The 15,413-nt window shown below is 43.1% G+C and overlaps 1 protein-coding gene across 14 annotated transcripts in view; it reads right to left on the bottom strand.

Moving 5' to 3' along the window:
• Nucleotides 1-9,198: 9,198 nt before the first annotated feature.
• Nucleotides 9,199-15,413, bottom strand: part of LOC139373832 (MAP7 domain-containing protein 1-like) — a 78,791-nt gene continuing 72,576 nt past the window's right edge. For 5 of the 14 annotated variants that reach the window (XM_071114896.1, XM_071114885.1, XM_071114889.1 and 2 more), the window contains 4 exons: nucleotides 14,942-14,995; nucleotides 13,013-13,082; nucleotides 10,992-11,264; nucleotides 9,524-9,729 (listed from right to left, as the gene is read on the bottom strand). In XM_071114896.1, the coding sequence (XP_070970997.1) occupies nucleotides 9,719-9,729; nucleotides 10,992-11,264; nucleotides 13,013-13,082; nucleotides 14,942-14,995 (408 nt within the window). In that variant the 3' untranslated portion in view covers nucleotides 9,524-9,718. Of the gene's footprint in view, nucleotides 9,730-10,991; nucleotides 11,265-13,012; nucleotides 13,083-14,932; nucleotides 14,996-15,413 lie in introns of all 14 variants that reach the window. The other 9 variants (XM_071114892.1, XM_071114898.1, XM_071114901.1 and 6 more) reach the window with 3 other exon arrangements.

Raw genomic sequence — 15,413 nt, 5'->3', positions numbered from 1 at the left:
TTGAGCCTGGGGACAAGGTTAGGCTGGGACTGGAGAGTAAAATCATTCGATGTCTTCTCCTATGAGGCAGAGCATCCAGTGATTGCAAAACGTCTTGAGTCAGAAAAAAAATATTTGCTCCTTTGACATTTTTGGCTCTTATAGCCTAATTAGCAGTCTAGAATATCCCATGTGTGGGTTTAAATGGTATGTGTATGTATTTAAACTGCTGTAGAGGATTATATTAGCCAATGCAAAAGATTTGTATAGTCATTATCCATTTACAGAGAGAATGCATTGTGGGAATCTGGAGTCGTTTCACTGTTGGCTCGTTGGACATGGTTTCCCCCCCTGAAGCATTTTTTCATCTTTGTATTCAATGGGATATTATACCGTGCCAATCTGCATCCATAGCCAAGGAGGAGTCAGCCAATTCAGTACAAACTGAGATGTGTTACATGAGAAAACAGATATTTTCCATTCAGATGAAGGAAAATTAAGGCGCAATTATTTTTTACTTGGCTGGGGCAAATCCACTACACAGCTGATTCAAATAATCTAAGATTGATAATGAGTTGGTTATTTGAATCAGCTGTGTAGTTCTAGGTTAAAAAGCACAACGTGCACCAAGTGGGGGCCCCAGGACCGAGTTTCGGAAACCTTGATCTAAATAACCGTGTGTCTGTCCACCCAAGCTCTACAGGATATCATCAAAATAACCGTCTGTCTGTCCACCCAAGCTCTACAGGATATCATCAAAATAACCGTCTGTCTGTCCACCACAGATCTACAGGGTATCATCAAAATAACCGTCTGTCTGTCCACCACAGACCTACAGGATATCATCATTATGATTGTAGAGAGGAGACAAACCCAGCTGTGCTCTAAAGCCATCTCAAGGAGAGGGACTGCCCAGAGGAGGGACAGTAGACTCTTTATGTGTTCCAAATGGCACCATATTCCCTATATGATGCACTCTCTACTTCCATATACTCTACTGTATAACATCTCACCATAACTAGCCACTGCCAGCTCCAAGACCTCATTGTCTCCATATCATCATATCATTCCCTTGTCTGCGGTAGTAAATCCATCCCCCATTTGACCTTAGACAGTGATACAAATCCTTGTTTTGCCACTCTCCCTTCCCTTCGGTCGCTTCTGGACAGCAGGTGTCTCTAGAGCTGGTGGTGCCAAGGTTAAAAGTAGCGCTGCACAATTCATTCACATTGTGTAGCCCACATGCCTCCTAGACCTGTCAATCACTATTATAGGCTGTTTATGGTCTCACTTTGGGCTTACATTCCAATAGCTATGGAACTAAACAGGTAAAAGGAGGCTGACAATGAACATTGTTGCCACCAAGGTTTTGACCCTGTAAAAGTACTAACCTACAGGGTGAATATATGGCAAGGATTGTTTAAAACCTGAGGATATGTGGCTATGTCTGCTGTAAAATCCCTTCTACAACTCAATTACCAGCTACTAAAGTTTCATTTGTCTAAGGTCTTGATACTCTGAGAGTTTTTATGACTGTAGTCCAACAGCCAGTCAACTGAGGTTTGGGGCCTATGTGAAACAATCTTCGTGCCTTGCTTCAAATGCAAAATCCTTCAGGGATCCTCCTTCTCCCTTTATGTTTAGGAAATTGTTACACACCACATAATTGCAAGCATAAAAATAAATGGGTAAAGTTGTTATGCCAGAACTTGAGTCATTTAGTCATAGGCTCTCCAGATTAGTATACTTGCAGTCCTGAACTCATCCCACAAAAAGGCAAAAATCAACACATGACAACACTAAGCCCATGGCACAATGAAGGAAAGATAGGTACAATGAAGGAGAGAGAGATCAGGAAACAACAAATAATAATAATATATATATATATATTTAAATCAATTCAAGGGTTTAATTAGACTTTTTATCAAATTAAACACTTTTGTGGTTTCATCAGTGTGATTCCCAGTTTACTGCATTCCCATTGAAGGAATGTCATTTTAAGAGCAGTGAGTGGCTGGCTGGCCACCATAACCTTAAACAACACTGAAAAAGAACCACATGTTTAGTCAGTCCCTGTTTCTATTTTCAAGCCTTGATCATTGCCCTTCACTTCCGTAGGAGACCGGAGGTACTGTAGATATCCTGTGGGAACTGAACGGCTGCTACTGCAGTGCTGACGTGAACCATGTTGTGCTGTGACCCATTTCCTGCTCCTCCTGGCTGAGAGCTGTCCACAATAGAACCCTATTCCTTATATAGTTCACTACTTTGGACCAGGGCCCATAGGGCACTATGTAGGAAAATAGGGTGACATTTGTGACGCAACCTATGTGGCTCTAGTTGTGCAGAAAGACAAGTTTGAGGGTAATTCTGCTGCTTACTCAGGCCTCATTGACCCCAACCCCCTGCACCTCCTCCTTACTCAGGCCTCATTGACCCCAACCCCCTGCACCTCCTCCTTACTCAGGCCTCATTGACCCCAACCCCCTGCACCTCCTCCTTACTCAGGCCTCATTGACCCCAACCCCCTGCACCTCCTCCTTACTCAGGCCTCATTGGCCCCAACCCCCTGCACCTCCTCCTTACTCAGGCCTCATTGACCCCAACCCCCTGCACCTCCTCCTTACTCAGGCCTCATTGACCCCAACCCCCTGCACCTCCTCCTTACTCAAGCCTCATTGACCCCAACCCCCTGCACCTCCTCCTTACTCAGGCCTCATTGACCCCAACCCCCTGCCCCTCCTCCTTACTCAGGCCTCATTGACCCCAACCCCCTGCACCTCCTCCTTACTCAGGCCTCATTGACCCCAACCCCCTGCACCTCCTCCTTACTCAGGCCTCATTGACCCCAACCCCCTGCACCTCCTCCTTACTCCCCCTGTCCCTCTTAACCTGGGGAGAACTGTGCATTATGTCTAAGTGAAAACAACGTATAAAAAAAAACACCTTAGTTTGTTGGTGGTAATATTACCTCCGCTCTGTATTGGTCACTTGATAAAAACATTTTATTTCCACATAGGGTCATTTCAGGCGGCAGGTAGCCTGGTGGTTAGAGCGTTGGGCCAGTAACCGTAAATGTTGCTAGATCGAATCCCTGAGCTGACAAGGTAAAAATATGTGGTTCTGCCCCTGAACAAGGCAGTTAACGCACTGTCCCTAGGCCGTCATTGTAATTAAGAATTTGATCTTAACTGACTTGACTTGTTAAATGATAAGTTTATTTAGACATATGTTGTTTAAATGCTCAACCGCTTAAAAGGAATGCATCCATTCACTACATAGTGGAATACTCTGTATCAACCTACCATGAAATGTACATTCAATTGAGAAAAAAAATATAAACAAATCCATAAGGAAATTGCCTACATTCCATTGCTTAACAAGGAAAGATGTTGACTATTTCAGCATTTTACACAGGTATTAATAAAATATAATAACCTACACCTCTTTAGATAATGTTGGTGAGGTAAGGTTTACATCAATGTCGTATCTTTCTTTCATATGGTCGACACACAAGTACAAAGGGCATTACAGAATGCCCCATTGGATGTCCATTAAATCGTTGTTATGGCTGTTCTTCTATCAAACTATATATTTTTTTTAAACATTTCAATAATTGGTTTAAGACAAGCATACTATATATCACATAAGATCAGTGTAAAAATCACAGGTTAGCAAAGCACGTAATAGTAAGAAATCCTGAAAACAGAAAAGAAGACTCACCTCGAGTCAGCAGAAGAAGAGAAAGTAAAACTAAGAACAGGAAGTCCCCTATGGGGATGGAATACAAACCACTTCCTGGTTCTAGTCTGCCATGTGCTTGATAAAAACCAAACTGAAAACAAGCTGTATACAGCTGTTAGTTATATTTACTGTATAATCATCTTTAGTTATGCAGTAAAGATGGTGCCGGAGAAGAAGACAGATGTTTTACATGTCCCCATCCGATAGTTTTTTTTGTTTGTAACTTATTTTTTACTTATTTTGTACATAATGTTGCCGCTACCGTCTCTTATGACCAGACATAACTTCTGGACATCAGGACTGCTGTTACTCACCACGGACAGGCAGAATCCTTTTTTTTCCTTTAATGAGTCTGACGAGCCCGACGCGAACAATATACTGCTTTCTCGGGAACAGGCCCAGATCCCCGTGATTTGCGTAAAGAGGAGGCAGAGAAAAAGGGGCCAGACGGCGGGCTGCCTTCTGAGAATTGGTAGGACTGTATTTTGGTAAATAACAGCTGGTGCACGATATCTAAGGAAGTCTCGAGCTATTGCTCGCCTGAGGTAGAGTATCTCATGATAAGCTGTAGACCACACTATCTACCTAGAGAGTTTTCATCTGTATTTTTTGTAGCTGTTGACATACCACCACAGTCAGAGGCTGGCACTAACACAGCATTGAATCAGCTGTGTTCCGCCATAAGAAAACAAGAAAACACTCACCCAGAGGTGGCGCTCTTAGTAGCCGGGGACTTTAATGCAGGGAAACTTAAATTAGTTTTACCAAATTTCTATCGGCATGTTAAATGTGCACCTTTATTCCCCACACAGAGACACGTACAAAGCTCTCCCTCACCCTCCATTTGGCAAATCTGACCATAATTATTTTCTCTTGATTCCTGCTAATAAGATTTTTTTAAGAAGGAAGCACCAGTGACTAGATCAATAAAAATGTGGTCAAATGAAGCAGATGCTAAGCTACAGGACTGTTTTGCACAGACTGGAATATGCTCCGGGATTTCTCCGATGGCATTGAGGAGTACACCACATAAATAATTTGCTTCATCAATAAGTGCATCGATGACATCATCCCCACTGTGACCATACGTACATACCACAAGCCATGAATTACAGGCAACATCCGCACTGAGCTAAAGGCTGGAGCTGCCGCTTTCAAGGAGCGGGAATCTAACCTGGAAGCATATAAGAAATCCTGCCAGGCATACATCAACACCATTATCCCAGAAACCCTAGATTCACTCCAATTTGCATACCGCCCCAACAGATCCACAGATGACGCAATCGCTATTGCACTCCACACTGCCATTTACCACCTGGACAAAAGGAACACCTATGTGGCCATACCCACTACCCTTTGTAGTGCCTTGCGGTCGGAGGCCGAGCAGTTGCCAAACCAGGCGGTGATGCAACCAGTTGCAGAGGGAGATGTTTAGTCCCAGAGTCCTATGGTGTTGAACGATGAGCTGCAGTCAATGAATAGCATTCCCACGTAGGTGTTCCTTTTGTCCAGGTGGGAAAGGGCAGTGTGGAGGGCAATAGAGATTGCATCATCTGTTGGGGCGGTATGCAAATTGGAGTGGGTCTAGGGTTTCTAGGATAATGGTGTTGATGTGAGCTATGACCAGCCTCCTAAAGCACTTCATGGCTACCGACGTGAGTGCTACGGGTCGGTAGTCATTTAGGCAGGTTACCTTAGTGTTCTTGGGCACAGGGACTAGGGTGGTCTGCTTGAAACATGTTTGGTATTACAGAATCGGTCAGGGACAGGTTGAAAATGTCAGACACTTGCCAGTTGGTCAGCGCATGCTCAGAGTACACGTCCTGGTAATCTGTTCCACCCTGCGGGCTTGTGTATGTTGACCTGTTTTAAAGGTCTTACTCACATCGACTACAGAGAGCGTGATCACACAGCCGCCTGGAACAGAGGATGCTCTCATGCATGCTTTAGTGTGGCTGCCTGGAAGCGAGCATAGAAGTAATTTAGCTCGTCTGGTAGGCTCGTGTCACTGGGCAGCTCACGGCTGTGCGTCCCTTTGTAGGGAAAGAGAAAGGGGGATACCTAGTCAGTTGTACAACTGAAATGTGTTTTCGGCATTTAACCCAACCCCCTCTGAATCAGAGAGGTGTGAGGGGCTGCCTCAATCGACATCCACGTCTTCGGTGCCTGGGGAACAGTGGGTTAACTGCTTTGCTCAGGGGCAGAACGACGATTTTTTTACCTTGTCAGCTCAGGGATTCCTTTCGGTTACTGGTCCAACGCTCTAACCACTAGTTAGTCCATAATAGTTTGCAAGCCCTGCAAACTATTAACCAAAACATCCAACGAGTGTCGGAGCCGGTGTATTCAATCTTAGTCCTGTATTGACACTTTGCCTTTTTGATGGTTCGTCGGAGGGTTTTATTAGTCATATATACAGGATACACATGGTATACACTTTCCAACAAAATGCTTACTTGCAGGTTGGATAGAAAAGTTAAAGTGACAGTGGAAACACAGGCATGTACACACACACACACACACACACACACACACCTGTCCTAGTGTCTGCTTTCACTACAAGGCTCAGTCATGATGATGCCGTAACCCAGAGCAACGGCTAAACAAATACAGCCTGTCCTGCACAGATAACAGCTGTCTGACCTTTTAGTGTGGACATTTTTAGTCCGATGCATCAAATCATTATTCCATCACAGTGCGATGACCTTTTATACGTTTAAATTGTAACCGCAGTAGGAACCTGAGACGTCTAACAACACAACAAATGCACATATCAATGGTTTTTAGCCATAGCAACCAAAACCTTGAAAGATGCACTGTGTATAATCTGTTAGGGAGGATCATGCGTAAATAACAGCAACCAATCAACACTGCAGTAAACCATCTGTAATGTTGTCACTTTGCAAACCTTCAGCGTAGATTTAATGTTTTAAATGCAGGCATTGGCGGTTCCCCATGTCCAGTAACGTCCCATTCCCAATGAGTTAAGTCCTATTGTGTCCCAAATGGCACCCCTATTCTCTATCTAGTGCACAACTTTTGACCAGAGCCTGATGGGCCCTGGTCAAAAATAGCGCACTACAGAGGGAATAGGGTACCAATTGGGATTGCAACCCCTCTTGGCACAGGCCATGGCTGAAGCCCCATATGTCATTGACTGTTAACACTCTCAACTATAAATAAAAAGATAGACAGAAGCTCCTTTGTTCAGTCAGCATCAGCTGTAGATCATCCATCAGAGTGGATGGGACTTGTTTGGGGAATGCTGGTGGTGCTTCGACAATGAGAGGTGATGAGACATGTTTTGATGTCCCTACTTTTGAGGGACTAATACCAGCGAGTAAAACTCTCAATTTTATTGTTTGAATTTGAATGTACTAAATAGAATCCATGTGTTGTTGTAGATGAGGCTGAACACATTTGTGATAAAGATACCATTATAAAAGACCAGCAGGAGAAATCAGAAAGCTAATGCTGCCACCTTGTGGCATTATACTCTTAAACGACTAAGCATACTTGTATCAAACTAATGACCAAACAACTAACCTATAAACTCACTATTACCATTGTCCACGTGTCGTACTGGTGAGGGAGAAACCACACAATTTGCATCAACAACCAAAAAATACAACATTGCACAGTCTCCTCTTGAGAGAAAAAATATGTCTGGAATGGAGGGATGAAACAGATTGAATTATTCCCATCACCAGCTGCTACTCTGGGTGAAACGGGCCGGCAATTGTACCCCAGTGATTCCCAGTGAAGTGTGATCAGACAGAACAGCTGTATGGCTGCACTTAAAGGCCCAGTGCAGACAAAAAAAATGTGATTTTTCTGTGTTTTATATATATTTCCATACTATGAGTTTGGAATAATACTATGAAATTGTGAAAATGATGATAATGCCCTTTTAGTGTAAGAGCCGTTTTTAAAAAAAACACCTGAAATTTCAGCCTGTTTTGGTGGTATGGAGTTTTGGCCATGCCTGGTGACATCACCATGCGGTAAATTAGTTAATAGACCAATAAGAAAGAGCGTTCCAACCCTATCTGCCAATAACAGCTATTTTTCTGTTTTCCTCTCCCCACTCAGACGCAGAATTATTGCTAGAAAAATTGCCCTTTGCTAAGAAGCCATTTACATAAAAAAATGTTTTTTTTAAATTGCTGTTAAGGAACTGAATTGTTCCCAAGAAATAATGATGGTACCACTTCATTTGGGTAGTCCATCTGTAGATGCTCTACAGACTAAGACTATCAGTAACCTTTCAACTATCTATCAATTATCAACTATCTACTAACCCTAACCTTAACTCTAACCCTAATTCTAAACCTAACAAGCAGTTGCTTATCGACATATAGTTTGTTGATAGTAGGAGAGCATCTACAGATGGAACATCCAGACTATCAAATAAAGTGTGACAATGATTTGATATTGAGATAAAAAGTGCTGATTTGGACCTTCAACACATCTCTCGCTCTCCATCTTTCACTCTTTCTGTCTCTGTTTGTCTCTCTCACACTCCATCTGTCCCTTGATCTGATTAAATCTCTCAACCTCCCTCCTCTCCTTCCCCACCTTAATATTTCTCCCTCCGTCAGAAGCCTGGAATATGAATATATGTGTCTAGAAGTTCATCCTACAATGTATAAACCAGGCAGGAGGCAGCTTATATGAGTCACAGCCATTAATAGAGGACAGATACTGTGTTCTGATAGCAGCGGCCAGGAATAGAGGACAGATACTGTGTTCTGATAGCAGCAGCCAGGAATAGAGGACAGATACTGTGTTCTGATAGCAGCGGCCAGGAATAGAGGACAGATACTGTGTTCTGATAGCAGTGGCCAGGAATAGAGGACAGCTACTGTGTTCTGATAGCAGCGGCCAGGAATAGAGGACAGATACTGTGTTCTGATAGCAGTGGCCAGGAATAGAGGACAGATACTGTGTTCTGATAGCAGTGGCCAGGAATAGAGGACAGATACTGTGTTCTGATAGCAGCGGCCAGGAATAGAGGACAGATACTGTGTTCTGATAGCAGCGGCCAGGAATAGAGGACAGATACTGTGTTCTGATAGCAGTGGCCAGGAATAGAGGACAGATACTGTGTCCTGATAGCAGCGGCCAGGAATAGAGGACAGATACTGTGTCCTGATAGTTCTACCTGTATTCATGAGATCGCCATGGGAACTGCTGAAGAAACCAACCTAAACTTATTCTGTATCACAACAGCAATACAATTGAAGAAGAAACGAGCCAGAGAAACTTTAAGAGTGTCTCAGGTGAAACATGAAGTTATGGCAGACATGTCAGATGTTAACGCACTAGAGTCGATGTCCACACGGATCAAACTTACTCTCTAGTCTATATCATATCTTAGTTAAATGAGAGGCAGACAGACAGACGGACAGGGACAGGCAGAGACAGACATACACGCAGACAGACAGACATACAGAAAGAAATAGAGACATCTTCTCCCGTTCATTAAGCTTTATCCCACAGCTTCCCCTGACAGCATCCTCCCACAGCTTCCTCCCCTAGTTAAATAACCCAATTATTCAAGACTAACAAACACACACTTTGTTCAACTTTAAGATAACAACAGCAATAGCATAACAACAATGATAATAATAACCGTAGTCAAATACTGTATATTTCCAGGTCTTACAATGCTCTAAAACTCCTCATATTACATTATCAGCCATTTAAAGGTGCACCATAAAATCTCCATTTGACATTTTCAACAAAACCCAACGTATGTTGCACCAAAACATGCCGAGAAGACAGACAATATTTTTTTCATTTACGTTTTTTCTTCGCAGAGTTTTCTTCCTCCCTCATGACCTCTGTGGAATTTGATGTTTTTAAGTGATGTAAAAGTTTAGTCCATAGTTTGTTACTTTGTTTGACACACTTCCTTTAGAAGTTGTTGCAGTGTGTGGCACACAATCAACTACATCAACCAGTGGCGTAAAGCGCGTGGAAGCCTGGTGTCTCAAAGAACTTCTGGAGAGAGGGAGAGAAAAAGAGAGAGAAAGAACAGAGAGAGAGAGAAAAAGAGAGAGAAAGAACAGAGGGAGAGAAAAAGAGAGATAAAGAACAGAGAGGGAGAGAAAAAGAGAGAGAAAGAATAGAGAGAGAGAAAAAGAGAGATAAAGAACAGAGAGAGAGAAAAAGAGAGAGAGAACAGAGAGGGAGAGAAAAAGAGAGATAAAGAACAGAGAGGGAGAGAGAAAAAGAGAGAGAGAACAGAGAGGGAGAGAAAAAACAAATCAGCATTGCTTTCTGCTTCAATTGGGAATATGAGCTAGTTTGAAGTCTACAGTACGTGAGGCATACCGTCTATCAGACCTTATCATTCAAATGTTTCAGTTCTAGGGATGATATTCTGCACGCGCCATTATCATTAGAACCCTTGGGCTGTGGGGACATAAACATGGGATATATTATGGTGCGGCAGGTAGCCTAGTGGTTAGAGGGGGAGGCAGGTAGCCTAGTGGTTAGAGGGGGAGGCAGGTAGCCTAGTGGTTAGAGGGGGAGGCAGGTAGCCTAGTGGTTAGAGTGTTGTGCCAGTAACCGTACGGTTGCTGAATCGAATACCCGAGGTGACAAGGTAAAAATCTGTTGTTCTGCCCCTGAACGAGGCAGTTAACCCACTGTTCCCCGGGCACTGAAGACGTGGATGTCGATTAAGGCAGCCCCCCCCCCACCTCTCTGATTCAGGGGGGTTGGGTTTAAATGAGGAAGACACATTTTGTAGGCATTCAGTTGTACAACTGACTAGGTTGTCCCCTAATATTTTGTATGTCCCATTGGTCTCAGTCATATTGTTTGCTTTGCTTACATTTAATGCTTGGGTATGGCCGTCTTCGAGACCGGCTGTGGGGGCCTTGGCATAATAAAAGGGACCTCGTTTGCCAACCTAAGGAGCACGGCAAAACAGGACTGGGATCCTCTTTCCAGTCTTGGATGTCAACTCTCCCACATAGGGAGCTTGGGCAGCATGCCCAGAGGCTAGGACCCAGGCGTTGGGATAGTGGTAAAGGTTTGGAGTCCCCTCTCTGTAAACTCTGGTAATGGTTGTAGCTAACTACAGGATGCATACCTTTTAGCATAAGATCCACACTGTGATTCTCTATACACATGCTGGTAGTGTAGTTATAGAGTTATGGATTGCGTACATCCTAGAGTGCTATGTACTGATACAGTGATAGAATGCTTCATTTGAAATGTTAAAATGATATGGCATGTCTGGTCCTAATCCTGACCTGTATAGCTACCTGCAGCATGCTGAGGCTTCATGGGACCCGTTTTCATCAGGAAGGGATCTCCTCCCTCAAAGGCCAGGATTGGGTCGCTGACGATGCCACTCCCCGGTTTTCCCGGCCCACCGTTGCTGCTCCTGCTGTGATTGGACAGCTGGATGATCTGCTCAAAGTCAGCTGCCTTCCCGTTGGCTGAGAGGCCATTCTGGTGCATGGCTGGCCGGACAGCATTCAGCACAGGACTGGATTCTGCTTCAATCTGCTGCATCTTAGGAGCTGCATGAAAAAAAACTAAAGTTGCTCTCTTTAAAATGACAAATAAAATGGTCCTAGACTGAGTGTTATCTCTCTAATTGAATGTATAATGTTTTGTAACTGTCTTGTCTTTTAAATCATGACATTATTTGTTAGCATCCAAGACCACTTTGTAAATAAGTGCCATCCTCTTGGGATCTAATGCACAGCCCAGCTAACAATTCTAGGGAGAGAGAGAACAATTTTGTAACGTTACCTGTAATGTTCCCCTAACGTTTGATTGTCCAATTATCAGTTATTTAGGGGAACATTCTGTCTATGTTAGCAAAGACCTTCAGCAAACCTTTTAACCATGGTAACCAGAACGTGGTTACCATGGTTACCGTGTTCTCAGAATATCCTTTTGACCTTACACCGATTTAAGATTTTTTGTAAAAAAAATTATTTCACCTTTATTTAACCAGGTAGGCTAGTTGAGAACAAGTTCTCATTTGCAACTGCGACCTGGCCAAGATAAAGCATAGCAGTGTGAACAGACAACACAGAGTTAGACATGGAGTAAACAATTAACAAGTCAATAACACAGTAGAAAAAAGGGGAGTCTATATATACATTGTGTGCAAGAGGCATGAGAAGGTAGGCGAATGAGCAGAGTTAGGTTTTTACGTGGCTATTGCATGACCTGCTTACTGCCATAATTGGTTCAATATCAAATTATTTGAACTCACAACCTCTTGGCTCATGGTACTCTGAATCCTCCCCCCCCACCCCACACCCCACCCCACCCCACCCCACCCCACAGGCAGGAATGTAGATCTGGAACAAATGGATAGGTGTAAGGCTGTGAATAGACTTTGAAGTAAATCTTAGCTCTGTTAAAAGTACACTCCAGAAAAACTTGTATTGATCATAGTGATTCAGGTGGATCATTAAAACAGGTTCACATGTCCCACCAACATCACAACTATACTGACAGCCTTTAAAAAGTAGGCCGAAATCAAATCAATGATGAAAACAGTAAGAGTGCTGACACGGTGGCATAGTGGGAAAATCTGAGTACCGTGAATCAAGAGGTTGTGACTTCAAATCCCAGGTGAGGACACGTTGAAAAATAATTACTTTATAAAAGAACATACACAATGTAATCAAATACGTAAGTTAGAAGCACTGTGTTTGTATCTCTAATCTAACAGACACAGAGCTATGAACGGTTCAATGGTTCACCAATCAGAGCCTTGATTGGCTCACCAACAGTAACGAGGCAAGATGTGTAACGTTTCTTTGGGATCATCAGGTCCCACAACTAATACACAGAAATGTTCCTGCAAAGTTCCCATGAAACGTGTCTAGAACATTAATATCTTGTGTTCTGAGAACCATGTTCTGTGTATGTTTGGTGGGAACGTTTATGGAATATTCTCCTAACCCTCAGATAACTGGACACAAACGTTCTTGCAATGTTTCCATGAAGCGTGTCTAGAACATATCTTAAATTCAGAGAACATGTTAACCATGTTCTGGGTAAGTTCCGTTTGACATTAAGGGGATGGTCTCTTGGAAACAGTCCTTGCACATCACTGGAACATTGCAAAGAAAGCCTTAGTTAAAAGCCCAATGAAACTCATAAGGAAACGTTCTCTAAAGTTGTGGGAACGTTTGTTGTTAGCTGGGATGTTGTATATTTTTTTTACATTTTTTATACCCAAATACATTTTTATCAAATCAGATCACGAGGAGGAGACAGCAGAATGGCACTGTATGTAACTTACCTTTACTGTTCTTCGTACTATCTTTGCCATTGACCTGTGCTGGGGAATTGGACTCATTTGGCAGTGAAGGCTAGAAGAACAGAAAATGGGACAAATGGTTGCTGTGTATCACACAAGGTTGCTACACATTGGTGGTGGATGAGGTGTTATTATCAAGAAGTGCTTTGAACATCTGGACAGACTATTATGAATTCAGTTAATTAAATAAGAAAACACATACAGTTGAAGTCAGAAGTTCACATACACCTTAGCCAAATACATTTAAACTCAGTTTTTCACAATTCCTGACATAATCGTAGTTAAAAATTCCCTGTCTTATGTCAGGTAGGATCACCACAAGAATGTGAAATGTCAGAATAATAGTAGAGAGAATGATTTATTTCAGCTTTTATTTCTTTCATCACATTCCCAGTGGGTCAGAAGCTTACACAGACTCAATTAGTATTTGGTAGCATTGCCTTTAAATGGTTTAACTTGGGTCAAACGTTTCGGGTAGCCTCCCACAAGCTTCCAACAATAAGTTGGGTGAATTTTGGCCCATTCCTCCTGACAGAGCTGGTGTAACTGAGTCAGGTTTGTAGGCCTCCATGCTCACACACACTTTTTCAGTTCTGCCCACACATTTTCTATGGGATTAAGGTCAGGGCTTTGTGATGGCCACTCCAATACCTTGACTTTCTTGTCCTTAAGCCATTTTGCCACAACTTTGGAAGTATGCTTGGGGTCATTGTCCATTTGGAAGACCCATTTGCGACAAGGCTTTAACTTGACTGATGTCTTGAGATGCTGCTTCAATATATCCACATCATTTTCTTTCCTCATGATGCCACCTATTTTGTAAAGTGCACCAGTCCGTTCTGCAGCAAAGCACCCCACAACATGATGCTACCACCCCCGTGCTTCACGATTGGGATGGTGATCTTCGGCTTACAAGCCTCCACCTTTTCCCTCCAAACATAACAATGGTCATTATGGCCAAACAGTTCTATTTTTGTTTCATCAGACCAGAGGACATTTCTCCAAAAAGTATGATCTTTGTCCCCATGTGCAGGTGCAAACTGTAGTCTGGCTTTTTTATGGCGGTTTTGCAGCAGTGGCTCCTTCCTTGCTGAGCGGCCTTTCAGGTTGTCGATATAGGACTCGTTTTACTGTGGATATAGATACTTATGTACCTGTTTCCTCCAGCATCTTCACAAGGTCCTTTGCTGTTATTCTGGGACTGATTTGCACTTTTTGCACCAAAGTACGTTAATCTCTAGGAGACAGAACGCGTCTCCTTCCTGAGGGGTGTGATGGCTGCTTGGTCCCATGGTGTTTATACTTATGTACTATTGTTTTTACAGATGAACGTGGTACCTTCAGGCGTTTGGAAATTGCTCCCAAGGATGAAACAGACTTGTGGAGGTCAACATTTTTTTTCTGAGGTCTTAGCTGATTTATTTTGATTTTCCCATGATGTCAAGCAAAGAGGCCCTCAGTTTGAAGGTAGGCCTTGAAATACATCCACAGGTACACCTCCAATTGACCGAAATGATGTCAATTAGCCAATCAGAAGCTTCTAAAGCCATGACATCATTTTCTGGAATTTTCCAAGCTGTTTAAATGCACAGTCAACTTAGTGTATGTAAACTTCTGACCCACTGGAATTGTGATACAGTGAAATATAAGTGAAATAATCTGTCTGTAAACAGTTGTTGGAAAAATTACTTGTGTCATGCACCGACTTGACAAAACTATAGTTTGTTAACAAGAAATGTGTGGAGTGGTTGAAAAGTGAGTTTTAATGACTCCAATCTAAGTGTATGTAAACTAGTTTTAATGACTCCAATCTAAGTGTATGTAAACGTCAGACTTCAACTGTATAATGTTTCATCTGTATAAAGGGTCTAGAAGGGTTGTTATACGAAGCATGGGCCTTACATCAATCACCTTTTCTCCAGCATCAGTACTTTTACGAGTTCTCTTCATGATCTCCTCAAGGCGCTGTGGAGCAGAGGCAGAAGGCAGAAGTTGTCAGCTGCTGGATTTGATTATTTACAACTAATGCACTGTGTATCTTTACTGGTCCTACATTTATGTAGAAAGTAGAAAGTAAAGAAAGACAAGTTAGTCTTTTTCATCCATCCACCCTTCATCCATCCCTCCATCTCTCCTCCCTCCTCCCCTCCATCCTCCATCTCTCCTCCCTCCATCCCTCCTCCCATCCTCCATCTCTCCTTCCTCCATCTCCCATCCTCCATCTCTCCTCCCTCCATCCCTTCTCCCCTCCATCCCTCAATCTCTCCTCCCACCCTCCATCCATCCCTCCTCCCATCTCTCCTCCCTCCATCCCTCCTCCCACCCTCCATCCATCCCTCCTCTCATCTCTCCTCCCTCCATCCCTCCTCCCATCCTCCATCCC

Source organism: Oncorhynchus clarkii, chromosome 18, assembly GCF_045791955.1.
Source record: "Oncorhynchus clarkii lewisi isolate Uvic-CL-2024 chromosome 18, UVic_Ocla_1.0, whole genome shotgun sequence".
Classification (NCBI taxonomy): domain Eukaryota; kingdom Metazoa; phylum Chordata; class Actinopteri; order Salmoniformes; family Salmonidae; genus Oncorhynchus; species Oncorhynchus clarkii.
Note: the sequence above shows the minus strand (reverse complement) of the source record. Positions and strands in the feature narration are given on the sequence as shown.